General features: G+C 39.9%; 2 protein-coding genes across 4 annotated transcripts; both read left to right on the top strand.

Moving 5' to 3' along the window:
- Window positions 1-200: 200 nt before the first annotated feature.
- LOC110175528 (solute carrier organic anion transporter family member 3A1) lies at window positions 201-10,403 on the top strand. The gene is given in 11 exon segments (XM_020941729.2): window positions 201-245; window positions 248-370; window positions 1,726-2,185; window positions 6,497-6,595; window positions 7,421-7,678; window positions 8,355-8,519; window positions 8,595-8,793; window positions 9,217-9,352; window positions 9,446-9,618; window positions 9,804-9,868; window positions 9,969-10,403. Coding segments are annotated over 11 exon segments (2,100 nt in total). The 3' UTR covers window positions 10,346-10,403.
- Window positions 10,404-19,351: 8,948 nt separating this feature from the next.
- On the top strand, window positions 19,352-24,056 carry LOC110175308 (COUP transcription factor 2-like). Of its 3 annotated transcripts, XM_055154574.1 has the most exons (4): window positions 19,352-20,153; window positions 20,909-20,912; window positions 21,252-21,776; window positions 22,710-24,056. In XM_055154574.1, the coding sequence occupies exons 1-4, from the start codon at window positions 19,668-19,670 to the stop codon at window positions 22,982-22,984; spliced, it is 1,290 nt and encodes a 429-aa protein (XP_055010549.1). In that variant the 5' UTR covers window positions 19,352-19,667; the 3' UTR covers window positions 22,985-24,056. The 3 variants fall into 3 exon arrangements, with proteins under 3 accessions (XP_055010549.1, XP_020797121.1, XP_055010548.1); XM_020941462.2 differs by lacking the exon at window positions 20,909-20,912 and having other exon boundaries at window positions 19,352-20,148; XM_055154573.1 differs by lacking the exon at window positions 20,909-20,912 and having other exon boundaries at window positions 19,352-20,160; window positions 21,246-21,776.
- Window positions 24,057-27,428: the final 3,372 nt, after the last annotated feature.

Here is a 27,428-nt window from a genome sequence, read left to right as displayed (position 1 = left end):
CAAACATGATGTGGCTGTAAGGTGGCTGCTGCGCGTAGTGCTGACTGGACAGCAGTGTACCCTCAATAGCCTATCTAGCCGATACAGGCATCTCAGACTCTATTTTGCAGTGCGTCTCGTCATCGGAACCAGATGGTCTCCACCGAACTGGACCCGGTTCTTTTCCTGCTGTCCGAGCCGCCCGCAGCCTGAGCCACAGGATGCAGGTTAAAAACCAGATTTGCACCGAGCGGAGCAGCACGGACGCAGCACGGACGACCCAGAACAAGATGACAGCGACAAGAAGACCTCTTGTTTCTCCAACATCAAGATATTTTTGGTGTCGGAGTGTGCGCTCATGTTGGCACAAGGCACCGTCGGCGCCTATCTGGTGAGTTTATGTAAACGTTATACCCGGTCATCCAGCCGGCACATCCAAAGTCAACGTGCTTCTCCATCCGCACAGTTGATAGTGGCATTAGGCTAATGTAATTAATGGCCTGCCCAACAGTACCTCATTACGACATAACATGATCTTAATGATGGCCCATGTTCTGACTGATCCGAGACTTGATGCGTATTATCTATAATTGGGCCTATGCACCATTTGAACGACACAAAGCGTCTCGCGCCGTCTGTGATGGCTATTCTACCCTGTGGGATAATGTTGCGTGTAGATGGTGAGCAGGTTACGAAACACTGACCAGTAGGTCTCATCCATCCTGCTCCTCTGCTATGATCTAGGCCTATAGCCTGTAAGAGAGGGGCTTCAGCTGTGTAGAGGAGAGAGTAGGCCTAATCTCTGGTCGGTCATTAGTAGTAGGCCTGGTGATGTGGTGTGCACAAAGATCATCATTTGAATGTGTGTCTAATTTAGACGTGTTGAGTAGGCTGTGTATCACTATTAATACCCTTCCATTGACTCGCCTGGAATAAAAGACAAAAGGGTTAAATAAGGTCTTTCACCAGTTGAGGAGGCATGGGCTCATTTTTGACTGAGGGTTGTGTATTAAGCCTTTTTAATAAAATTTCATGTTATTTCAAAATGACTCCTCTGTAATATTGTTTATTAGGGATGGGACGAGACGCATTTTCCACAAGATGAGATGAGATACAAGATTGGATCCATGATAATGAGACAAGACGAGATTTTAACATAATTCCTAAAATATCAATTTAACAATTTAGTTTCCAACTTTGGCCTCAAAATTTGTTTTATTTTATAATTTTGTTTCAATCCCAGTTCTATTCCAGTTCCTTTTTGGAACTGTTAAAGAGATGCAACTCAACAACACGTAACCCTTTTTAGTCCAATCCAAATATAAACACTTCTCACAAGATAATTTTTCTCATGTATGCATGATCTTGTGACAGTTTTGTGTCATGAGATCTTGTACCATTCCTATTGTATACCATGCTAGAATTGAGTGAGTTCACTCACATGCACATTTAACTGTTGCAAGTTGGCATAAGGTTTAGCTTAGGGTTTCTATGGGGAAAAGGAAGATCACAGGTTTAGGGTTGAATAGTCTATGATGTGTTTTAGTTAAAATCACAACTTGAGATCTTGGGATTCATTCTGGAGCACGGTTTGTTATTCAGCATGTCCCTGTTCATTGAAACTTAAGTTGGGCTACTTAGTTGTGGCTATAGACTTCCAATAAAGCTACATTAGAGTCAAATCACTCATACACTTAGTGGCCTGCTAACTATTTTGCCTTTCTTTTTTTTTTCTTTCTCCACTAGGTGAGTGTGTTGACTACTTTGGAAAGACGGTTCAATCTGCAGAGTGCTGATGTTGGCGTCATTGCAAGCAGCTTTGAGATTGGCAACCTGGCCCTAATCTTGTTTGTTAGTTACTTTGGCGCCAAAGCTCACCGTCCCCGTCTCATTGGATGTGGTGGTATCGTGATGGCTCTCGGGGCTTTGCTGTCTGCCCTACCCGAGTTTCTGACTCATCAGTATGAGTATGAAGCCGGAGACTCCTGGCACGCGGAGGATGGCAGGGACGTGTGCTCCAACAGGACCAGGTCAGAGAACAGAGATTCTGGCTTCAACTGTGACAACCGAGCAAACACCAACATGATGTACCTGCTGCTTATCGGAGCTCAGGTCCTGCTGGGCATTGGAGCTACGCCTGTCCAGCCTCTGGGAGTGTCATACATTGATGACCATGTCCACAAAAAGGACTCCTCATTGTATATAGGTGAGTAACATTCTTGAACGCTAGCCTGGTGAGCCAGGCTTCCACTGTTTTTTGACAGTGCAGTCCAAACCTAGCATGTGGCTCACAAATACAGGCATTTCCTCTTAAATATAGCCTACATAAAATATTTAATTTGTTTTACCTCAGATGAAAGACATTAAGTGCTGTCAATTTGTTTTGACACTAATGGACCATTTGTTTCTCTACTGGTTAATTTGCCTGACATTCGTGTCCATCAGAACTCTGTTCCACACTTTGTGTTTAGGTTGGCTGGCCAGTCTAATGGAATGCACCACAAAAGCTAAGTATGTGTGATTGTAAATGATATGATCCAGTGCAAGAACTTCTTTACTGTTAAATGAAAAGCCAGTATAAGGGGGGTGGTGCATTGTCTTAAACTCGGTGGTCCTGTTCTACAAGTCCACATAACCTCATCACTAGCAGTATGCTAAGGTTGCTAGGCAACAGTATAGCAACACTGATACTACTTGCCTGTGTCTTTGAATGACCCTCCTATATGGATCCATTTGAAAACAAAAACAAAAAAAACACAAAACATGACAAAGAAAGAGGCATCAAAAAATATGATTTTAAGTACTTGTACTGAAGTATAGTGATTTCATGAACTAGTGTTTGCTAGCCTGTACATTTGATGTTGTGGATAAACCAAACTGTTCTGCTTGTATTCTTGAGGAGACCAAGGCCGGAGGTTTGTTCAGTGCATCCTTTGATGTACACAGCCTCTGCCAGTAGTAGAGTATAGAGGAGGAGGGCAAACAAGGCAAGCCCAACATGCAACAGTGATGGCGAAAGGCCAACTTCAGCCACATGTCTAATGTTAGATATCCATTGTGATTTAATGTCCTGATACAGATATGATTTTTACTTATCATGACCTTGTTCTGTACAGATCGATCAGATAGTATTTGTTAATTGTGAACCTTTCATGGACCTGGGCATGGATGATGTGTTAACATGTATACATGCACATTTTGCTTTCATTGGACTTATATGCTTGCAAGAGAGCTACATTAACAGTGTAGCTTTGACATTGACAGATTGGTGTTGTTTTTACCATCCACCCCCTCTCTTCATTCATTGCTTTTCTACAATCTAGGCATTGATTTCCATGGTTACTGTTAACAATGTGAGAGCCAGGATCATTTGTTGGGCACAATAATCACTTGCAAAAAATACAGTACAACATGTAGGCCTGTCAACCTATGCTTTTCTGATACTGTGATAAACTATCCATAATACGGTATAATTCATGACCAAATGAAAAAAGTTATGGTATAGTACTCCACTAGTATCAGTAGGTGATGGAGACTACAATACTGCCTTTTGGATTTGGAGCACACACCATGCATGTAAGAAGTAAGTAACTTTGTATGTGTTTGAGACAGTGTTTAAAGACCATTGTTGTCTAAAGGTTCAAGCCACATTGTAATTAGGTTATTGATTGCTGTCTACTCGATTGACACCCCAGGCAGAAGTACTGTCTGACGCATATATGGTATGCCTTAGCAGAAAAGACTGGGTTGGGTGTTTGGTCACTCTAGTTTTGAATAAGGATCTGCAGTAGAATCACTTAATCATAGTATTATCATAAATAACTATACATTTTAATGCATATTTGATTTTTATGGATTATTGTTTTTTTCCATTAGGTCTTTTATTTACTTATTTTTTCACTGTCCTTTTTACATACAAACACTTTTTGAAATCATCTCAATGAAATGATCCGTTTGACAGTAAATAGCAGCACAGCAGCGAGCAGAGTATTGGTTTGTAGTGTACACTTAGGGGCCTGAGGGCACGCTCTGCCGCTGGGTCAGCTCCTCTCTGGCCTCACAGCGGAGCTCCTCTTCATCCCTATAATGTGTGTAATGAAGCACTATGAGGCTGCAAGTTAGGTCCACTGCAGCAAAATGTTTTTTCCTCCAGTGAAGTTATTAGTCTGGCCTTGACAGCAGAGGAAGGAGTGCATGTCGAGTCAGCATGCCCTGTCCATTCAGCGCCGCCAGCTTGTTTTTTGGATGCACCTTTGCCAAGACACACAAAATGCCAGTGATTGAACTGTTCCATAATGTGATTCTGAGTGAGAAATTATGAATGTGCTGCCCTGCCAGGGAGCAGAGGCTTTTAAAAGAGTCACCTTTCTCCTGCTGCTGTGGCTGTGTTTGAGGCTCTGTGAACTGATCCTGTGTTTTACAGTGTGCTGTGTCTCCGTATATTAACATAGTTATGCAGTCCATCCCAGCATGTCAGAAAAGTCATCTGATTTTCAATACATTTTCAATACATACGTTTTTCAGTAACTAATTTAGCTAAAATCAAGAACAGACCTGGTATGTTAAGATCTTTGTGGTAATTGAGACTACAATCCTTTTCATAAATAATTACAGCAAAAGCTACAAATTGATGAATTGTTTACTGATAGTGATATATATATATATATATATATATATACACACACACACACCTAGAGATACAGTACAGCAATTTTTTGTAAATAATAATACTATTACATATTAATGCAGATTCTTCTACATGCAATGGGCTGGGAGAAAAGACTGTATTACTAACTGCAATAAGGTAAATGAAATAAGTCCAAACAATGTGCTCTTTTCATTGAAACACTTAAATTTACTGTAGACACACACACATTTACTTAAATCCCATAGTCACAGCCTTCATAAATCACAATCTGATAATAACGCAAACAATTAATTAGATAATTATATATTAATTAAGGGTAATAAGTGAGTAAGTAAATAAACTGAAATTAAACATGAAATTAAAATATTAAAATGATTTACGTGTTACATAAAAGTATTTGTGTGTTACACAAAAACAATGCAACAAGTGCTCAGAGTGGTGATGTGTGGAGCAGTTTGGAGTGCTTTGGGCCTGGTGTCTGTACAGCAGATGGCTCACCAACACTTTGACTGGGCTCCCTCCATGAGTGCTCTGTGCCTGGACTCTGTCACATACATTATGGATTAGTGCAGCTGCCCACAGTGTGTGTGATTTGATGGCAGTGCAGTAGATTATCTGTGGTCGTGACCCTGTGCCAGCGCAGTCCTACACCATCACCTCATTCATCTTAACAGACATGCAAGAGAAAAATTGAAGATTTTCTTTGTTTAAGCAGACATGAAAACAAATTATGAGCTTTTAACCATGTTATAACAGTGTTCCCCCATCATTTGATCACTCAGAGTTGTATCTTGATTTATTCATGCATGTGCAAGTAATCCTGTATTGTCATGCATTCAAGGCTTTAGTGCTCTGAAAATGTCTGTGGAAATACCACATATTCCTGCTCACTGTTTATTTAAAAAGCACATACATGTAGGGTTAAAGGAAGCCAGTGCATCTTTTTCTCTTATGAAGCCATTTTAGATCAAGATTGAATAACTGAACAATGAACAAAATAATTATGTTATAGTTAAATACTAAATCCCTCCTCTAATGTTTTTTTTTGTTTTTTTTTTTTTTTTTTTGTACTGTCATCACTTACCAGTCTTGTGTGGCATGTGTTTGTATGACTCTTAAATTATTTGAGCTGTCTTTTAATCGATAAATTCCTAGTAGCATAAACAAAAAAATATGTATATTGACCATTGCTCTGTGCTTTGTGCTGACAGCAAAGTTGTTTTTGAATACTGACCAGGGTGTACAGGATGAGACAATATTTCTCCGGGACTCATTCTGCCTAGTATTGAAATGCATTGATAGCACTTTGAAAAATGAAGCAGCCATTTGTCTTTTAGATTTAAGACTAGTGATAAAGCACTAATCATTGCATCCTTCAGAAGAATATCGACCGCCTCTCATCCGGATGGAGAGTAAACCGCCTGCACTGTGCGGTGCAGGCAGTGGGCTAAACTCTTGTTGTTTTTCTATAGTATCAAACCATCACAAAGCTTTTACTGCAACCCAAACGCAAATGCACTCATAAAAACCCTGTGTGCAGCCAATATCAGAGCCCATTTCCTGTTTATGACCCTTTTTTGGCAATTAGTTGAGCTGTTATATTGGCTCTGAAAATCTATTTACTAGCAACATCAAACCACAAATTTCAAATCCAGTTATTGTTGTGACTTTTATTGGAGATGGGAAAATACAAAAAAAGAGTCCGTAATTGTTGTGAGGTTTTACACAATGCTGCCCTCTGCTGACAATGTATAGTTAACTACATCAATAAATAAGTCACTTGTTATAGGATCAAACAGCTCTAGACTCGTAGACATGTTTGTGGGTTTATTTATTTCATAATGTATTATTCTCTGTTTTGTTTTGCAGGTATTTTGTTTTCAACATTGGTGTTTGGTCCAGCATGTGGCTTCATTCTGGGGTCTGTCTGTACCAAAGTTTATGTTGACGCTGTCTTCATTGACACCAGTGAGTAATAATCTTCAGTCTTTTGTACAAGAGAATATTGGGCTGCACAAAAAAGACAGCATTCTGTTTCAAGGGCACACTGTAAAAATTTAAATCTAGGACTATTAACATTTGGGAGAGGACTGAAACATGAACTGATACACTAATACATGAATACCATGAATTTTAGACATGTTTGTAGAGGTCTGCAGGTACAGTTTTCTCTACAAAAGTTCTTTGCAGGGGACAGCTTCCTTTAGGAACATCTAAGTCTTTACTATTTAAAGGTTTTATATTACACAAAATAGTTTCTTTAAGCCATGGTAGAATGTTGTTACCTCCTCAAAGACATATGTGGAGTTGTTTTTTGCTTCATTTACATGTTTGAGTAACCCTTTATTATTAGTCTGTCTACATTTCCAATGCTCTGTTCCACCTTGTGATGTCATGAAGCAGTAGTTTCCAGTTAACAGCTACCTTTTACCTTTAGTTCAGTAGAGATTGGCAATTCTAGTGAAGGTAGTACGGCGTTTAAAAACACAATGAAGCATTCCTGTATTACCATGTAACATCACAAGAGTGTTTTTTTGTTTGAGAGAAAACCTCAACCTGAATATGCAGGGTTTGTGTGTTAAACATGTGAATGAAACAAAACACAACTCCAGGTCTGATTGTGATGAGGAAACCGCATTATAATGGATCAGAAAATAGTGTAATATGGGCCCTTAATAATTGCACCAACTCAAATTGTGGTGTTGATTGTGATATATAGTGTAACCCTAAAGAGATGTTGTGAAATACATTTGATTTTATTTGTATTTATTTATGTTGCGTGTCTGTCCTCAGGTAAGCTGGACATCACCCCAGATGACCCTCGCTGGATCGGGGCGTGGTGGGCTGGCTTCCTCCTGTGCAGTGCCTTACTCTTTGTATCAGCCCTCTTCATGTTCGGTTTCCCCCAGGCTTTGGATGAGCAGGGCCTGGACTCTGGAGCGGAGAGCGAGCAGGCCATGCTGCCATCCTCTCTCACCTTGGACAGACCCAAAGCATCTATCCATGGCTTTGATATAAACAGTGGCCTATCAGTCTGCCAACACCTGAGAGGTACAGTGACGCTCCATATGTACTTTTAGTAGGGATGCACTGATCCAGCTTTTTCAGTTCAGATACTGATGCATTGACTTTAAACATTTTCATATTAAGCGATACCAGTGTAGAGATGGAAAATGCACTTATTTCCTTAATACACTGCACTGTCAACTTATTAAACAAGAGACCTAAATCTGTTGTATAACCATTATGTATCCTTCAAATTACTACTGAACAGTTTTGTATGAATAAAAATTCAAACATTACAAACGATTTGGATCAGATACATAGATTTACGTAATCATTTTGAAAGCTTGAGAGCTTTTGCCACTCCCCACTAATTGATCTGCAGGACATGTCTCTTGTCAAGAATAGAATACAGTTCAACTGGAAACATGTGAGTCTTTTGCTACAGTGTACTAGGACTGTCATGAAAACACATACTTAATTGAGATATGTACAACACACATCACCATTAATAAAAATATTAAAATTGATTTCTGCCATAGACAATTATAATTATTTTTATAAACAAAACATAAGTAGTTAGTTGATATAGCAATTATTGTGCCAGGCCTACGGCACACAGTGTTGCAGGGCATTTATAGGCCTACTGACAAAGGCAACAGGCAACTATGTCATTGAATGTGTGGATGTAACAGACAAGCTGTTCTGCTTTATCTGTTTTTAGTGATACCCCGGGTGACCAGGCACCTTCTCTCCAACCCCGTGTTCACCTGTATTACCCTGGCAGCCTGCATGGAGATAGCTGTGGTTGCTGGCTTTGCTGCCTTCTTGGGGAAATACTTGGAACAACAGTTCAATCTTACCACCTCCTCTGCCAATCAGCTACTCGGTAAAAAGCTCAAGATGACAGGGCACATTTGCTAAACTCTGCACATTCTAGCCCATTGTATCTCTGTTTGTGTAGGTATGACAGCCATCCCTTGTGCATGCCTGGGCATCTTCCTGGGAGGACTACTAGTGAAAAAGCTGAATCTGTCAGCGCTGGGAGCTGTGCGCATGGCCATGCTCGTCAACCTTATCTCCACTGCCTGTTACGTCTCTTTCCTCTTTTTGGGCTGTGATACTGGGCCTGTGGCTGGAGTTACTGTTGCATATGTCAATGAGTAAGTACAAGATGACAACTTGACTTGCTGTTTTATTTAAGTAATGTACAGAGCAATACTACCATGAGTATCATGTAAAAACAATATTTTTTTGAATCTTGTAATACATACATACAATACATACATAAATATTGTGTAAAGTATGATAGTACCTTGAAATAACATCAAGTAATCATGTTTTTTTTGTTTGTTTGTTTTTTAATGTTTCATTATAATTTTCATTTTGTACTGTGTAATGGATTCTCTTTTTCTTAAAACATGACATAATGACACAATTAGCTAAAATGTATTTACTCAATTGGCAGTAATACGTTTTCGTAAATCAGCATTAGCCTAAGGATTTAGATTGCAGCAAGAAAGAACTATTTTTAATTTTTGCCCTAGTTTTGTCTGGCAGATAACTTGCATGGTCTTTGCCCATAGGACATTACATTCCTGGCAGATGCCTGAGTCTGCATGCATCAGTAACTGTAACTGCTACACAGCATCAGTGAGCCCTGTGTGTGGTTCCAATGGAATCACCTATCTCTCAGCGTGCTTCGCTGGCTGCACCAAACGAGTGAGCTGACCATTTATATGTGTTCATATTATTCATTATTTGGTATAGGGTTTGTTTTCTTTTTCCGTAATTTTCTGATCTTGCATTTGCCAGAACTTGACAAGCTGCACATGTGTATCGAGCAGCAGTGAGGAAGCTGTGGCTTTACCTGGGAAGTGCCCGAGCCCAGGCTGTCAGCAAGCCTTCCTCACCTTCCTCTCCATAATCTGTGTGTGCAGCATGATTGGAGCAATGGCCCAGACCCCCTCAGTCATCATACTCATCAGGTCAGACATCTGCTGTTTAACTACTACTGTGTAACCACAAGAGGGAGCTGCAGTCCTGTTTATACAGTGGTGCTGCAGCTCGAGATATATAAAAGCTCCTAACAAATGATGTATCTATTAGTTTTAATATGATTTTATTTATTAATTCTGTAATAATTATAATTTTAACATTTTTTTCTCTTCAGAACTGTAAGCCCTGAGCTTAAGTCCTATGCCTTGGGGGTATTGTTCCTGCTCCTCAGACTTATAGGTAAGAGCAGAATCTATACACCCTCTACTAGTATATTTGTCTATGCTTAAACTTAGACATAGTTTGGCTTTTGACCTCATGTGTGCACTATAACCTCCAGGCTTCATCCCTCCCCCGCTCATCTTTGGAATGGGCATCGATTCCACCTGTCTGTTCTGGAGCTCCGTGTGTGGAGAGAAAGGTGCCTGTATGCTGTATGACAATGTGTCCTACAGACATCTGTATGTGAGCATCGCCATCGTGCTCAAGTCCTCAGCCTTCCTACTGTACGCCACCACATGGCAGTGTCTGAGGAGGAACTACAGGAAGTACATTAAGAACAGTGAGGGCTACCTGACACCCACTGAACTCTTCTCATCTAATGTGACCCTGGACAATCTGGGCAAAGACATCACCATCAACACAGCCAACAGGACAAAGTACATTTATAACCTGGAGGACCACGAGACCAGTGACAACATGGAGTCAGTTTTATAGTCTGTACCATAGACTGAGCCGAGTTAGGGCTCTGTGTTTGAATCCATAGAATGCCCACAGAAATGATCTATTCTTGAGTTTTGATATATATATGAGAGTGAAGATGTGCTTTTCCTTTTCTTATGGGAGAGGTAATACTACGTATCTGAGCTTTTCCAGAGTATTAAGAGAGATGTAAATTTGTCACAGCTCTGGTCACTTATGAAGCCAGATTCCCTTGAATATTTAATCCAACTTTATTTTTACTTTACTTTATTTAATTTTATTTTATTTTTTAGAAATATCTGTTGTATCTATTTAGTTTATTAACTATTTCTTTCATTTAGAAAGAAGTACTTCTCAGGTGCAGTTGTTCTCAGAGAGGAAATACAAAGGTTTAGAAAATCTTTTTGATAAAGGTTTGAAAACATTCTGTCATAGTGCACTTTCACAAAAGGAGATTTAAGCCTTTACGCTGCTTTTTTATTTTTAACATTTTAACTTATTTAGAACCTAAATATTTACTTGACCCACACCTATAGGATTAATTTAATGAAAGAATGTGTTAGTTTGAAGAAAGGTGCACACGTATCTGGCATTGAAAAGAAAACTGCTTTATGTGCACCATCTTCTCAGCCAATAAGTCCATTTTGTGGTTCAGACTCAAGATGATAGTGACTTGATTTTGATGCACATATTAGCAGGGGCCTTTTATACTAAAGGACTGTTCTTTAATAGGCATTTGTTTGCTGATGGTTGTTTTATTTTGTAATTATCCCTTTACTCATATGTTCCATATAAGATCACAAGGCCACATATTTTTTCTCAGCTATGAGGACGTTTTAATTAAGATACATGGAAGCAAACAGTCCTTAGCCATCTGATAATCCTTTCCAATGAAAGCTTCAAACTGACCAGCAGTCCACATCTTTGTCCCTACCACCATGCAAAACCTTCATTGTAGTGTAGAGCTTCTGTTGGAATAGTGCCCTGCAGCAGTAATGCAAGTAATACCAGAGGTGAGTAGAATAGTCAAAAATAGTGCTTAAGTAATATTACTGTCATTTCAAAATTATATTACTCAAAGCACAATGTATTGGTCCAAGAAATGACTCTAATGACAGTAAAAAGTAGTAAAAGCAGGGGAAACTACTAAAGTAAGAGTCATTAAAAGAGTAACTGCCTGGATTTTTGGGATGTATAACTTGGAATTGGAAGACCAAAACAACGAATAATGCACAAAATCTGGTAAATGAGAAAAACTAAATCAAAACTGAAGAATCTGTGCAAAAAACAAAAACAAAAAACAAAACAATACAAAACAAAAAAAAAACCCAAATGCTTAAATCATTTAATATGACCAACATAAAATTTTTGTCAGTTTTGTAGACTCGCAGTGGGTGAACAAAACTCAAGTAAAACTGCTCAAGTAAAAAGAGTATTTTTACTTCAATAAAAATAATACTTGTAGGATAAAATGTGTACTGCTAGTTAACTACTCAAAAGTACAGTTTCTTTAGAACGTTACTCAAGTGTAATTGTGTACTATACTCACCTCTGTGTAATACATAACTACATGATAATTAACAAGCCAGGGAGTAAACAGAGGTGGTCCCGTGGGAGAGAGATGCAGAGGTGGAGGGCTGTACCGTCACAGTATTAACAGAGGCAGTACTTGCATTTAAGCACATGGCACCAAGTTGAGCTATTCACTGCACTTATAGATGGGTTCACAGACAAAACACCGCATGATGCACAGTGTTCAGCCAGAATGATCAAAGCATGCTCCCAATGCATGCACAAGGAAACACACATTTTTATATCAGCATACACTGTTGGTCATTTAAAGTGCATATGGCAAGTTACACCAGTCATTTAAGAATTTGCTAGAAAAGTCTTATCTAGCTTCAGTGGTGCAAAAGGGTGCATTGCAACCACAGTTAAAATGTTTGCACCCTCATTTCAGACACCTAAAATAATGCCACTTAATGGAAGCATATTATGTTCGCACCCTTTTGAAACTCAAAAGCATGCTTGGTCTGCAGCAGAAGGGACATGCATATATATTTATAACCATTTCCAAGGGCAAAAACTCCTCTAATTCCCACAAGAGTTGTTATCTGACAAATTAAAATGTATGACAACACCTGATCATTTTCTGAAATTATTGTTTAAACTGTCCTTGCCTATGTCTTATGCATTTTGGATGGAACTTCATGCTTTCATGATATATATTTTTCACCTTGTTTTACTTGTCTTTGCAAACTGCCACTTGACTGATGTAAAGCTATGATAAATATTTAACACAAGTTCTATCCAACCAAACCAGTTAATAATCAGAAATAACACAAAAACCTGTCATATGCACTTTATATGCCATAGCCCCAACTTGTTTGATTTCAGTAGAGTTTATGGTCAGTTTTTGATAGTACAGTATAATAATAATAATAATAATAATAATAATAATAATAATAATAATAATAATAATAATAATAATAATATACATCATGACAGTTTTTTTATTTGTTCATTGTACTGTTTGGCACCGATGTGTATTTTTTCAGATTGCACTCCCTTCATATAGTTTTAAATATCAAGTTAAAACTATTGGACCTAGACTCACCATAGAGCCATGCCAAAGTTTTAAAACTCACAACAAATCAACATGAGAGTAAGCAAATGCACCCTTAGTGTAATGCAATGTTTAAAGATGAATGGATGAAAAGCCGTTTTAGATAAAGGATTGTACGTAGGTATAACTTGTTTCCTGCTGGAGACCAGCTTAGGATGAGCAGGTGGCAGCATCTCAGCAGTGTGATGTGTACCATTGAGTGTGTCTGAGTGTGTGTACATATAGTGCCATCCAAGTGACGCTGTGTCAGGGTAATGTCCAGCAGAGAACTTAACACAAGAGCTCAGATTCCAGTTGTATGTAGCCTTCTGTGATATCCCTCCACTTCCTCAAACCATATCACATGGGATTGTTTCATAAAAGTATATATAAAGTATTGTATATCTACCAGTAGAAATCAGAAGTGTTTAGTATGTAATAGCTGTTTAAAAATAACAATGATAACAATCTCTAGCCTGACTTTAGATCTAGTAGAAATGGCCAGGTGTAGAGGAAACTTCACAGACAGATCCTTGCTCTGTGCCTGAATAAGAAACTGTACACTTTGTTTTGGTGGAGCCTTTCTTGTGCCATATCACCCCGTGCTCTGTAACACAGAGGCCAACGTGTGTGGCTGCCTAAAGAGAGAAAGGAGCGGCCGCACTCGCTCCGTGTTTGTGCTGCACTGACGGGACTGTTTCATTTGGCACCTAAATGTGCTTCTGATGTTTGCCTTGTGTTCAGCATAATTGTTTTACATACGATTTTTCTCTTTTGATGAGCTTGCCTTGTGGTTGCAGCAAGTAGACTTTTATAGTTGACTTTAAGTGATAAAGTATTGTATATTGAAGAGTTTACTGCCGAAATAGTTTACTTGAGCCTTTGAAGTGAGTAGCTCTCTTGTAAATAGGTTAATCATGATTTACCCTTTAATTTTTTATTATCTTTTGCATACAATGGATGCTATTTTGGAAGGAAACTCTTCATGTGCAGATAGATATTTTGGTTTGAGCAGCATGTTGCCTTTGATTCAAGCAAAACCATGTGCTAACCATGTTAGTGACGGTTGGAGTGGTCTGTTGCTTACAGTCTGTTATGGGTGATATGAAGTGTGCATTTCACGGCTCTTACAAGATCATCTATTCTAAAAGAATAAGGGCACTGAAATAAGAAAATATCACCTATTTTTTCAGAGCATCACTATGGGACTTCAGATAAGCTTTATTGCTTTTATTCTTTTTGTAACATGGATTTCTATTTAAAACATAAGTGTATGTGTATATTCTTGAAAAGGTTCATGATTGTATGTTTATTGTACATATATTAAATATAATATTTTTATTTGGCTATATGGCTATTGCATCTTGATTAAGTTTTGTCCTATTTCTGTCATTAAGAAAATACAGCTAAACTTTATTCATTATTGATCTGAACAATAGTCCAGTCTATTCAGTCCTATTAAAAGTGGATTTTGCTGTTCAACCATTGGTCAAACATGAGCTAAAGGTCACATTTCCCTCTCTAAATCACTAGCAAAGAAGATAAATCCTGACATGGGTTTAATCGAAATGTGCTCATGCTTTGCCATGATCTAATTTCCTGTCATCCCAACCCTCTGGTTATCCACGAACTCCCCACAGCGCCACAGTGCACAGGGCAGATAATAGCAGGGCTCTGGAGTGACTCTTGAATCACCTCGTACCAGGTTGGAGCGTCTCTGATGAGATGGAGGCATTGGACTCCTGATTCTGGAGTACAGACGAGATCCTGCTCCAGTCACTGTTCACTGAGATGGGAAGCGTGCTATTGCATGTTCCACTTGATGGCAAGTCACTGCGAGAGGTTGTGTCATGTTCTTTGGCTATTGACTCAGTGACTTGGGACTTTACAAGTAACCCTGGGCTGTGTAGGCTCCCTGTGAGCTGACAGAGAAATGTGTCTTCCACATTTCTTCACAATGACCTGAAGATTCTTTTGGACTGACAGGGCCATGTCCCAAAGTCTCACCCATGCACCCTCACCTCACCTCTCTGTGACCTTTGCCGTCTCTCATACTGTGTTTGCTTTGGGTGTCTTCTCAATGGAAACAGTTCACTGAACTTGTGTATCTGAACTGATAAAGCTATGGATTACCTGTCTACAGCAGCCGGCCTTTTTGCCTTCTCCTACATGGATGACATAGCACACAGTTCAATGCTACACAGTCTGTATTATTCACTGTCACTGTGGGTTGAAAAGTCAAGGCACAGAGTAAGCACAGGCCATTAGCTGGTGCTGAAATGACAGCACAAAGAGCCAGGGCTTCATACACTCACAGCTGCCTCTGCCCTTTGCATCCTCCAACACACAAAATCACCATATGCCCTTCATTTGTTGGAAAAATTAGAATATCCGGACATGCCATGGTGTGAATAAATGATGATATATTCGTCTCTGTGCTGTATGCAAAGGGATCATTCTGCATGTGACTAATGCCTGGTCGTGTGACGTGGCTCGACAGCTGCTGACCTGATTTATTGCGAGGTTCTCTGCGTTGTTAAAAACATTCTCTGACTCAGTGACAACGGCCCAATTATCCCCTTCATGCAGAGAAGGTCCATATACAAAAGAGGTTGTGAATTGCAAATCCAGTTGCAGTCTGTCCTTGTTCTACTCTAATCTAATAATGTGATCCATCATTTCAGCAGCGACGGCTCTGCACCCCAGGAATGGAGCATGAATCCCACCGAGGATTGATATCAAGATGTTTGCATATCCATATATGCACTCCAGAGAGCCTGCCGGCACATAAAAATCACAAACATATTTATTATATTGTCTTGGTATATTTCCATTGCATTGCCTTATTTATTATTGATTTTTCTTTTGTGTAGAACATCAGGTAGCCTACACATGCACTTGACTTTCATAACTAGCCTGAACCTCTGCATTTAAAAGAAATACAAAAATCCAGCTCAGGATCTAGTGCTGTTGGTTGAGAGATGGTCCTGTTGGCGAATCATCCATTACCCTGATGAGCCTGCAGCCCCTGAGCTCTGACAGTGCGCAGCCACACCATCAAGCAGACAGCCCACTGCCACTATTTGTGCCGCTGCAGCATTCATCACACTAATTACCCATGGTGCCAAGCAGCTCACACGGCCGCTGAAGCTTTGGCGGCTCGTTTGAAGCAGAGGTGAAGCAGGGAAACCTCAGATGAGTCTAAACACAAGTCTGTCCTCTTTTTTCCCCTGCACATAATTAACTCGGCAAGTTGACAAATTGGAATGATGAATTTGGCCTCTATGAATAGATACAAATACATGATCAATCAAGATCAGGCCGGAGCAAATGTGCTGTGGTGAAGGACGCAGAGAACATCTGAATGGCATTTGGTATACTTTGGGGAAAAAAATGCAAAACTGAAAGGACTTCTTCTATGTAAAATATGACTACTAAAAAGGTCAAACAAAGCCAGTCCTGATGTGTCCACTATCTGTGTAAAATTCTCACCAGAAGGACTACCTACATTTCCCCAGCTGAAGACTTTTTCATTTTGTCTACTAGACAGAACCTTCAACCTTCTTTTGTCTCCCTCTCAATATTTGAGAGGGAGACACTAATTGTGGACAGATGCAAAGGGAAAGTCTCATTGCCATATATGCCACCAGTTCTGGGGAAGCAGCAAAACTTCTGAAACATAAAAAACATGAAAAAGAATATTTGAAGATGGAAATACAGTATAAGGGATCCACTTGGGCAAACAAAAAACATGTAAACATTTTCCATTTGCAAATTTGACAAAAAAAATCAGTAAATGATGAAATTCAAAATATCTGCATATTGTACCTATATTGACAGCGTAAATTGTAGCCACAGTCTGCAGGACCAAACATTCCACCTAAATGGAGACCTATTGTGTAAAATGAGCTTCTTCGTCACATGCTTAATCTGAGTTACATGTCATTCATGACTGATTAATCTTTCATTGTCCTGCATCCAGGCTTCAATGTTCAGTTTTCATCTACCCCCCTATCTCGGTCCATTGCTCTACCTGTACTTGCAAATATTCAAAAACTCAAGAGACATACATGTAGAGTTCAAAAATGTCACATAACCATTTTTCAACAATAAAAGAAAACCTGCTGCTATCTAAAATATTATAAAAGCAAGGAAGCAAAACAGACTTGAATTTGACAGGATTTATTTTGGAAAAATTTATAGGAGTCACAAGGGTGTCTGTATTTTGATCACTCATTTAGCTATGATGGTTAAGCCTAATCTTGTCAGAGATAATGGTCTCTTGTCTGTCTGAGGTCAAAGGTTAAACAGGACTTAGAACGACTGCTAATGAGGATGCTAACATTTCAACCAAGATAGAGCCTCAGCTCTTTGTGTGGCATGTTATTGATCCACTTCAGAAAAGTTCTGGTTAGCCTGCACTTTAATAGAGAAAAACATTAGAAGTTGAGTTAAAGAGGTCATAGCTGAGCTACCTAGGGTTAGAGAAAGGTGAGGGTCACATGAGTGGTCACAGGTGAAGCAGAGCTTGAGTAGAGCTAATCTAACTTACAAGCTATTGTAGCTCTCTGGCCACAGTTTGACCCGACTTATGGCCGAAGAAATCCAACGTTGATTGTAAGACAGGGTTCAAAGTTCAGCATGTGTTGCATCTGCTTAAAATGACTTAAACTACATAATAATAAATAATATATGTCAAATTTGTTACAAATCATATATCATCAACAATTCTCTATTATATTAAGGTTTAGTAATTGCAATATCCCGGGGCTTGCGTCAATATTTTTCCAGCATTTGCAATAGACCAAATTTATGTGCTTTGGTAGGTAGCTGCATGAGCAACACTGTAAGCCCCCACCAATAGCACTGGTGTACTTTTAGATCACACGTATTTATCCTTTTACTATAATGAGCTTATGCCAAATCCATTCAGTCAAAACATTCGACCCTCACCAATCCTTTCCAGTGAAATATGAAACTCCTGTGGCATAGCATGCATAGGGTCAACTAAAAGATCAATTGTGTTACAGCCAGTTGCACAAAAACACAAAAATTTCAAAATTTCCTTTTCACTGATTATTTTTAACCAGAATATAGCTTCTGTAGCCCACCCAAATAGTACCAGAGCTCACTCATCACACTTGAACATGGCGAGCTTAACATATTGCTAATGTTCTAGGGTTAAACACCATAATGGGATGCTGTATTAAAATGATAGATGATTCCCTAAATTCTCTATGGATCTTTATCAGCACGCCCGTAGCACCTCCCACTGTGCTGTAAACTGTCTCGTCTTGATGCTTGTGCCGACACAGCAGGCCTCCCCTCCCAAACTCTCCTCCAATTAGCCTGCGCTCCGCTCCCCATGCACTGCTGTCTTAACGCCTTAAAGGCCACTGGGAGCCAAGGATTTATCATCTTTAAACATCTTTTATCCTCTGTTAAAGTGAGAATGTTAACCTGCCACACATGCCACAGGTTAAATGGCAGAGAAACAGACCTGTATACAGTAAAGTGTTTAGCCTTGACCTTCTGTTGTGCGTGAAACATCAGCTGCCTGTTGGCCATCTTTTTGCTTGTGCATGGTGCCGCAGGATGACTGCAGAGCTGGCTGTCTGAGGGAACATGACAGCGCACTCAGCCCAAGGACCCGTGGTGCATGAGTCAACAGTGAAGTGCAATGTGGATATTTTCATATGAAGATGAGCTGGCTCCATCAAAGGCCCCGTTGGCATCACCGTGACTGGATATTTATTTATTTAATTGTTTGTTTGTTTATTTATTTATTTATTGGGAGAGGAGGTTATGAAAAATGACATTAACTGATAGACACAGCCATTGTATTTTTTTCTATTAGGCCCATTTTTCATATTCCGTAATAGAAACGTGAGTGATCTCCTCTTTATGCTTTTTGAACATGATCTAGTAACACTAGGTGGCATTACATTCCTGCACTTCAAATGTGCTGGGTCCAACACGTGGATCGTGTCACTTATATTTACACTTGAGCCTGCATGATAATCTGCAGAGGATAGTCATAAGCAGAGTTATAATGTTGAACATTTCTAACACACGACACACACAGTGAGATCAAATAATACCTGTGAAAGAAAAGAAATCCACGGCATCTGTAGCTACTGCACACTGCTTACAGCCACACCCCCCTCTCCAGTCACGGCTAAACCACTCCTCTACCCCGCCTACAACGCGCAGACGTCACTGTTTGTGACGCGTGAGCGCACCAATCTCTTCCTCCGTCCCAAGCGAAGCCTCGCCAAAATCATCATCCATCACAGCTCTCTCTCCTCCGGTGTCTTTATCGTAACTTGAGTGACCAGGACAGTGTGGGCCGCCTGGAGCCTGGTGAAACGCTGTTTTCTTCTCGTGGAGGATTTGCGTAAAGCGGGAAAGTCTGGACATAAGGAACCTCATCATAGACTGCAACTAGAAGATTCGTATGTGGCGTGGATGGAGACACTGATTTGCGCAGCTTTCCCTCGTTATGCCTGGATGGAGTAGCAGTCATCAGTCTGCATGAAGCGTCATTTGGATTATTAAAGCACTTTTCGTGGGACCTTCTACTACGTATAGTCGAGTATCTGGTCATATGAAAAGTAAAAATTGTCCCACTGAGGTTGATTGCTTCAAAAGTGTAAATTCATGCAGGTCAGACTTGTACTTTAGTTTCTAAGCGGACTGTCACTATACGCGCAAAGTTTGAAAATAGTCGATATGGCTATGGTTGTGTGGAGAAACCCTGAAGGCGTGGGGGACTCCCAGGGGACCCTTTCGTCCCCCGTGTCCCAGGTTGCACCCCTACCCCTACCCGGGGATCTGGTGGGACACATGAACCCAACAGCCTCTCTGGAAATCCCCGCGGCTCCAGCGGGATCCCAGGGCGCATCCAGCACCTCTGTCACTACACCCGGCAACGGGAACAACAACTCTTCCTCCTCTTCGTCGTCCTCCTCGTCCGGAGACAAGCAACAGAGCCAGCAGATTGAGTGCATCGTGTGCGGGGACAAGTCCAGCGGAAAGCATTATGGCCAGTTCACCTGTGAGGGATGTAAGAGCTTCTTCAAACGCAGCGTCAGGCGGAACCTGACCTATACTTGCCGGGCCAACAGGAACTGTCCCGTGGACCAGCACCACCGCAACCAGTGCCAGTACTGCCGCCTCAAGAAGTGTCTCAAAGTGGGCATGCGGAGAGAAGGTACAGTGCACAAGCTCGGGAAGCAGCTATGCTATTACCATTTTACGTGCAGTGTGCACACATGTCCAGAGTAATCTATGGGTTCCATTTCCACTTTATAGTAGGCCTAATAGTACATGTAAGAATATTTTTAACTTTAAAATCGACATAAACAACTGTTTCGCGTCATCCTTTACATATCCAGCCATGACCGATAGCTACTCGGCCATATGCTGCCTTTGTTCGCCTTTATCAAAAGCGACATATCTATTTGTTGGCTAAAGTCCCTGTTTTTTTCAGTGAGCCATATCGTAATTATAGGTGGTTTAATCTAAATTCTATTTAATTTTTACATTTGCTAAATTTTCATTCATTTGTATATTCATGGATATAAGGATAGCTAGCCTAATGAGTGTTATTGCTTCGTTATAAAGGCTTTCTTTCCTGTAGGGTACAAAAGTTTCCTATGCAACATGTTTTAAATGTGTCGTGCCGACTTGTGCCTCATTTGAGTAGGTTCTGTTTGAATTAATCCGTCCATGAGGCTGCTCTTTGTAGTGTAGCCTTCATGTAGCTGTAGCAAGCTCTGTCAGTGTCAATTCAAGTAGGCTCTCTGATCAGGCCACAGGACATTACAATTGTGCTTCCTTTTCATTTTAAAAATAAACTTTATGCTCAGAATATGCAAAATACTAAATTAAATTTGGCAAACATCCTTTGAAACCTTATTTCAATCTGGGGGGCATTATACGACCCCAGGACTTGTAGCTTTAAACTGTAGCCTAGCCTACTTTTTACACAACATGCATAACTGGTATTATTAATTCACCTTTTTATGTTATGCATTTATTAGTCAAAATGACCTCCTAAGAGCTAGGCCTGTATCTGTGTGAGTTCACCCATAGGTCGTGGCCTCTGACAGATCACGAGTTCAACGTGACGCTGTGGCACGTAAAGCCTTATCGTAGTGGCCTGTTTACGTTTTACTTTATTATAAATGATATGCAAGGCCACACCTTAAGACGACATTTGTACAAAATATCTAACTAGACAATAAACCTTTTTAGCCCTACTTCGTGTTGAACGTGGGTGCACTGTTCATCACTGTGTGTTGTGTCCCGCAGCTGTGCAGAGAGGCCGTGTGCCCACTCAGTCTTATCACGGTCAGTTCGCTTTGACAAACGGGGACCCTCTGCAGTGCCACTCGTATCTGTCCGGATACATCTCGCTGCTGCTACGGGCCGAGCCTTACCCCACCTCCAGGTTTGGCTCCCAGTGCCTCCAGAACAACAACCTAATGGGCATCGAGAACATCTGCGAGTTGGCGGCGCGGATGCTCTTCAGCGCAGTGGAGTGGGCCCGGAACATCCCATTCTTTCCTGATCTGCAGGTACCGGACCAGGTCGCCTTATTGCGCCTCACTTGGAGTGAACTGTTCGTGCTTAACGCGGCGCAATGCTCCATGCCCGTACACGTCGCCCCACTGTTGGCCGCCGCCGGGCTACACGCTTCCCCCATGTCCGCTGACCGCGTAGTGGCCTTCATGGATCACATCCGGGTTTTCCAGGAGCAGGTGGAGAAGCTCAAGGTGCTCCACGTGGACTCAGCAGAGTACAGCTGCATCAAGGCCATCGTCCTGTTCACAACAGGTACAACACAACACTGTAGCCTTCAAGCCTAAGCCTCAGCATGAAAATATTCTTGTTGTCATCTCAGAAATGACATCCTACAAAAATGTGATTCCAAAAACATTAAGGCAAAAAATTAAAATAAAAACTCTTTAAACAAGAAAATATTTTGATTTGAAATTCAGAAACATGAAACCAGAACATGAAATTCTATTTCACATTTAAGCTTGCTATTAACATTTATACATTGCTTTATTTTAACTTAATATATCAATAGCCTAGTAAATAAAACAAAAACAAAGACAATATAAATATACAATGAAAAAAAATCCCATAAAATTGCACTTTTTCTTTGTTTGTTACACTTATTTATTTATAAAAGTACAGCGCACACATATTATTTACTAAATTTCTTTAACAATATTTATATTTTCATACTACAAATATCACAATTTCTAGAATAACATCTGATGGCTGGAGAGTGAACAAGATCAAAAGTACAAGTGCTTTAAAGTAAAAAATAAAGCAGGTCTCCGATGATGATCTATTTTGGTCCCGTCAGCGCATGTGTACACGTGTCTTCAAACTGGGACACAGTAACCGTTCTTTAACCCCTGCTTCCATTCGGCCTGCTGCTCTACAGTACCACCACAGGCTGCTGTGTGGAAAAAAACAACACATGCAGCATGTGAAGGAACACTGGGGGCAGTGTGTACTGGAAATGCACTGTATGCACGGTCCATGACATATACAACAATATTGGCAAAGGTTGTCACTGAGTAGAGAGTACTACTCTATATACATTTGAGGTCTGATGGAATTAGTTGACATGAGAAAATGTCAATTAATTGACAAACTACATTTTTTTTCGGCTTTTCAAATTATAAATGATGTTGAATTAACAGTTTAGACATGCACTTACAGTAATCGCATGGTTTGTGTGTTTGTGCGCAGATGCCTGCGGTCTGTCGGACGTGGCTCACGTGGAGGGTCTGCAGGAGAAGTCGCAGTGTGCTCTGGAGGAGTACGTGAGGAGCCAGTATCCCAACCAACCCACCAGGTTTGGAAAGCTGCTCCTACGCCTGCCCTCTCTGCGCAGCGTCTCTTCCTCTGTCATAGAGCAGCTCTTCTTTGTGCGTCTGGTGGGAAAGACTCCCATAGAAACTCTTATAAGAGACATGCTGCTGTCTGGGAGCAGCTTCAACTGGCCGTACATGCCTATTCAGTAGAAGAAGCTACCACGGTGCTATAAGGTCAGGAACGGTCCCATACCTCAAATTCAGCCAACTGAACTACTGCATCTGTAAACCTGCTGTTTCTAACAAGGGAAACACTGCACTCGCCACTGGGAATATGATTGACTTCTCTCTGGAAGCAAACCACAGAATTTCCCTTGTTAGAATGGAGTCACTTGTGAGAGTACTAACTGCATACGGCATGGACCTGCCCTGTGTGGGACTACTCACATTCTGTGTGGTTTGGGATAACAAACTATATTTATTGGACCTTGTGTGTATTTATCGTGCTCGTAAATTATGATTTTGATCCTTTTCCACTATTTCTGTATTTCTTGCCCCAAGTAGTGAAAAAACTGCAGGGAATATCTTGTGTCAATTTTTTTACACCTTCTGAACGATACGGCACTTTGAAAAAAAAACATTTTTTTATGTTAACCAGTGTTTCAAATGCAACATTTACAGGTTGGTTGCAGGTTTATGTCACTTTAACTCAAGTTTTGGAATGAAAATGGATGAGATTACGCTGTTTTTGTTGCTTTTGTTTTATTTGTAAAAGAAATACAGCAAGGCAACTAAAACAGGGAAGTAATAACATTTTATATAGATTTATTGGGAACCATTGTGGTTATGGCAGTAACTTTTCCTCTTATAATATTTTCTATATGGTATTTTTGTCTTCTTTTTTTGTAAAGTGTAAAGGACATATTTCTATCTTTCGAACCAGAATGGCAACACTTTTTTATGTCTACATTTGTCAACACTACTTTAAACCTGGGTGTTTTCGTTTATGCATCCAAAGTCATCTCTCTTTTACACTGTTGACATTGACCCAGGTGAGCGGCTATATGAGTTAGACACATCAACAGCATATTGGGAGTGGTGATGTTTACAGTGTCCCAGAGGTGAGGGTTTTGGATAGGAGAGAGGTGACATGAGCCCAGCTACTTTCGGGCACCACACACCACTGCAGGGTATTGCTCTTAAATTTGAGTATCGTATGTGTGCGTGCATGCGTTTGTGTGGCTGAATGTTTTTGTGCTTACTTCTTTCTGACAACACTCTGATGTACTGTGAAAACTTATTGGTATACCGTATTAAATTATAACTTCAGATTTATAAATAAAGTGTATTGTTTATTTTCCATTTTAAATCGTGGTTGTTTATACTTAAGCTTGAGCACTACAGAGGAAATTGTAATTTAGGTTTAAGTAAATCTCTGATCAGCAACAGACAGCATATTAAAAACTGATATACGAGTCACTTTATTTTGGAAATTGATATTATAGGTTATAAGGCATGTCTTTTATTTATATTAAACATCACGTACACCTAAAAGTACAAGATTAAATGTAACTTGTATGGTGCAACCACCTCGTGCTGTCTGTTGATAGCAGTATTTCAGTGGTCTGAGCAGAGCAGAATTAAAATGGCAGGTTATTATAGTGTGTCCTGCACTGGCAGATTGAGGAAGACAGAGAGGATTAAGGCTGCTTCTTTGCTTCTTAGTGGACAGAGAGCTAATGAGAGGCCCCCGAGTTCTCTGTCACTACAGTTTACCCGGAGGAAAATGAAGCAGGGCGCTGCAAGGCCCCTGGCTGTTCAATGCCAAAGGGCCACCGTAAAACAATAGAGTTTTTTCCCACACACGTACAGAACCACGGGGAGAGAATATGAAGAAGTATGGCGGCTCTGCTGGACGAAAATGCAGTCTGGGCTAATGACGCACAGCAAGCATGGCGCCATTCAGTGCACTCCCCCCTCTGTGTAGCTGGGTGTACTGTTTTCATAAATTAAACGTCTCAGTATTTGCGCTCTGGACAGCGCGCACTAGGTTGAGCCAATCAGCGTTAAACATGTATAGTTAAAGCCAATCAGAGTGTTTAATTCACTTTACTGAGTGATATGTCCGCCATGGCAACGGTAAAAGCAAAGCCCGACTCCCGCTCATAACAAAATGCTCAGTGCTGTAGCCTGTCTGTTGTTGATTTGATTTGAAAAAATAAATACATTAGTCATGATAATATTCAACAATGATCATTTATTAATTTATGGCAATTTTTTTCCCTGGATAATTTCTAAACAAAAACATAGCCTATTTATTATTTTTCATTTTGGAATGACCTGACAGGCCTAATTCTACGCACTTCACCGCATCAGAAAAGCTCAATAGCCTTGTAAAAAATAAGGTCAGGACATAGGCCTATTCCAGAGCCGTCCATGAAAATAAAAATAAAATAGCCTGCGTCTTTTACACTTTCTACTCAGCGTGCACCGTAAGATAGATTGCTTTATTGTGGTCGAAGTCTACACTTTTAAATCACGCGGAAATTATATACTAACGCCATAAACACAAATGTAATGGCTCTGTTTTTGAACTGCTCCTCTGACACTGCGTATTAATGTGTCCGTAATGGCTTCGCGCAATTCAAACTGTTGACATATTCACACCATATAGACTAATTAATAGGCTAGCAAATTCTTATTCATTGTTTATTTAAATGTTCATCATGATGTAGTTCTCTTGTTTACATCTCGAACTGAAATGGAATACCAAACAAATCTGCAGTTTGTTTAAAAGTATGTATTTGTAAATTTACTAACTAGGCCTAGAATAGAGTATAAGGTTAAAGGTGATAATGGAAAATCTCGACTTTAAGGTCTTTGCAAAGGATAGCCCATAAAAAAATTAAAATCTATCTTTTTTTTCCATTAAATATATAAACGTAGCAAATGGACTCACACACAAAAAAGCTATTGTCACATGTTAACAAACGATCACACAATATGCTTTTCTAATTTATCCGCTTCACCGTGTTTTTGAAGTACTTAAAAACACGGATCATAATAAAAAAATATGCCTATATGAGTTTTATAATATAGCCAGCCAGGTTCCGTAATTTAAATTTGTAGGCAGATGTTTTACGCTATTATCTAGGCTAGCTTAAGGAGTAGGCCTATATAATCAGGAAGGTAAGGCCCACAGGCCTACCCAAGAGGCCTGTGTCAAGTTATTTAGGGCAAGCTTTAAACTTTACTTACACTGTCTTAGATTGTTAATGAATCTCGTACTCGATTAGCTATCCAGCTCTCCATTTCCTATTTGAAAAGACAACAACATTATGGGGAATCTGCAGACTCAAATACAAGCTCCGCATCTATAGGACGCAATTTAAGGTGCAACTTTAACCCCGAAACAAGTCAATATTTTGAAACGCTTATTTATTTCATTTTGTTGTAATGCGCCTTTAAATGATCAAGTTCAAACGGGCAAGCACGTGAGCGCCGTCCCAAAACGACCTCGCGTTTCCAGGGCGCATGGTGCCAATGCCCTGTGTGTGCATTAGGGCAGAGCGGGCTGTAGGTAACGCATGGAGCAATTACTTAAAGCAAGGCCCATCTGCCCGCAGCAAAATTAATCTAAAGTTACTTTTATTCGCTCCAAATGGAAAGGACAGTGTGAGGAAAATCTGAAGAAATGCGTCTCAAAGAAACCCACTGCGGGGACTGCCGCAAAAATTGCAAGTCTTAACTTAACAGGTAACAAATGAATATGCCGCCTGGCGGGAACTGGAGCTCAGTATATTCATAGATTATGCATTTTCAACTTAATTTGGAGTTAAATATGCACTCCCATTCTCTAGCTTTTTTATGTTTTTGTTACCACTGGACCTAATCACAATTAAACGGGTTAAGACTGTAATGAAAATAGCCTAGGCCTATTGTAGTAGCCTAAAAGATTTCTTCATAGGGGTACAAAACCAAAATAAATGTGTGGAAATCTTTTCAAATAGCCTACGATATACGTGAAAATATTTGCTGACTTAACATATAGTGTTGATGAAATTTGCTAAACAAAACAAACAAAAACAAACAAACAAGCAAATTGATTGACGTCTAACAATGAAAAATTTACAAAAGCCTATTAGAAGTTAAAAAAAACTATTTATGCATGTATTGTGTAAGTTTTGTTACACATGCTTCTTGAGTAGAGTAAATTTGTTTTTACTTCAGATTATTGATAAAGACTATAAAAATGTCTTAAAAATAAAACAAATGTAAATGTAAGTGAGCAGACCTAAAGGCAGTCATTAACCACTTCTGCTGTCCAATGTGGAAAGAAGACACAAGGACATGAGGCTGTGCATTAGTTTGGTTGGGACCTTCTTTAAATTGCTGTCAAGCTATAATGATGCTTGTCTTGATAAAGTGCCGTCTGCTCTTCAAGTTTACAACATCTTAGCCACATAACTGTTTAAATAAAACATAATTGAGGCCATAATGAAGTAATTACGGTAAAACTGTAAAACTAGGCTAATTTAAACAGATCTGGGTGTGTGTAAAGTATAAAAGGCTCTTCTGGAAGTCATGCAGCTCAGGGAGATTGCCTCACTGTCAATTCTGTAAAACCAATATTGTAGTAGCCTAAAAATGTTCA

Source organism: Boleophthalmus pectinirostris, unplaced genomic scaffold, assembly GCF_026225935.1.
Source record: "Boleophthalmus pectinirostris isolate CB_2022bp ecotype Guang Dong unplaced genomic scaffold, ASM2622593v1 HiC_scaffold_19, whole genome shotgun sequence".
NCBI lineage: Eukaryota > Metazoa > Chordata > Actinopteri > Gobiiformes > Gobiidae > Boleophthalmus > Boleophthalmus pectinirostris.
The sequence above is the reverse complement of the archived record's forward strand: the minus strand, read 5'-3'. Positions and strand labels throughout refer to the sequence as shown.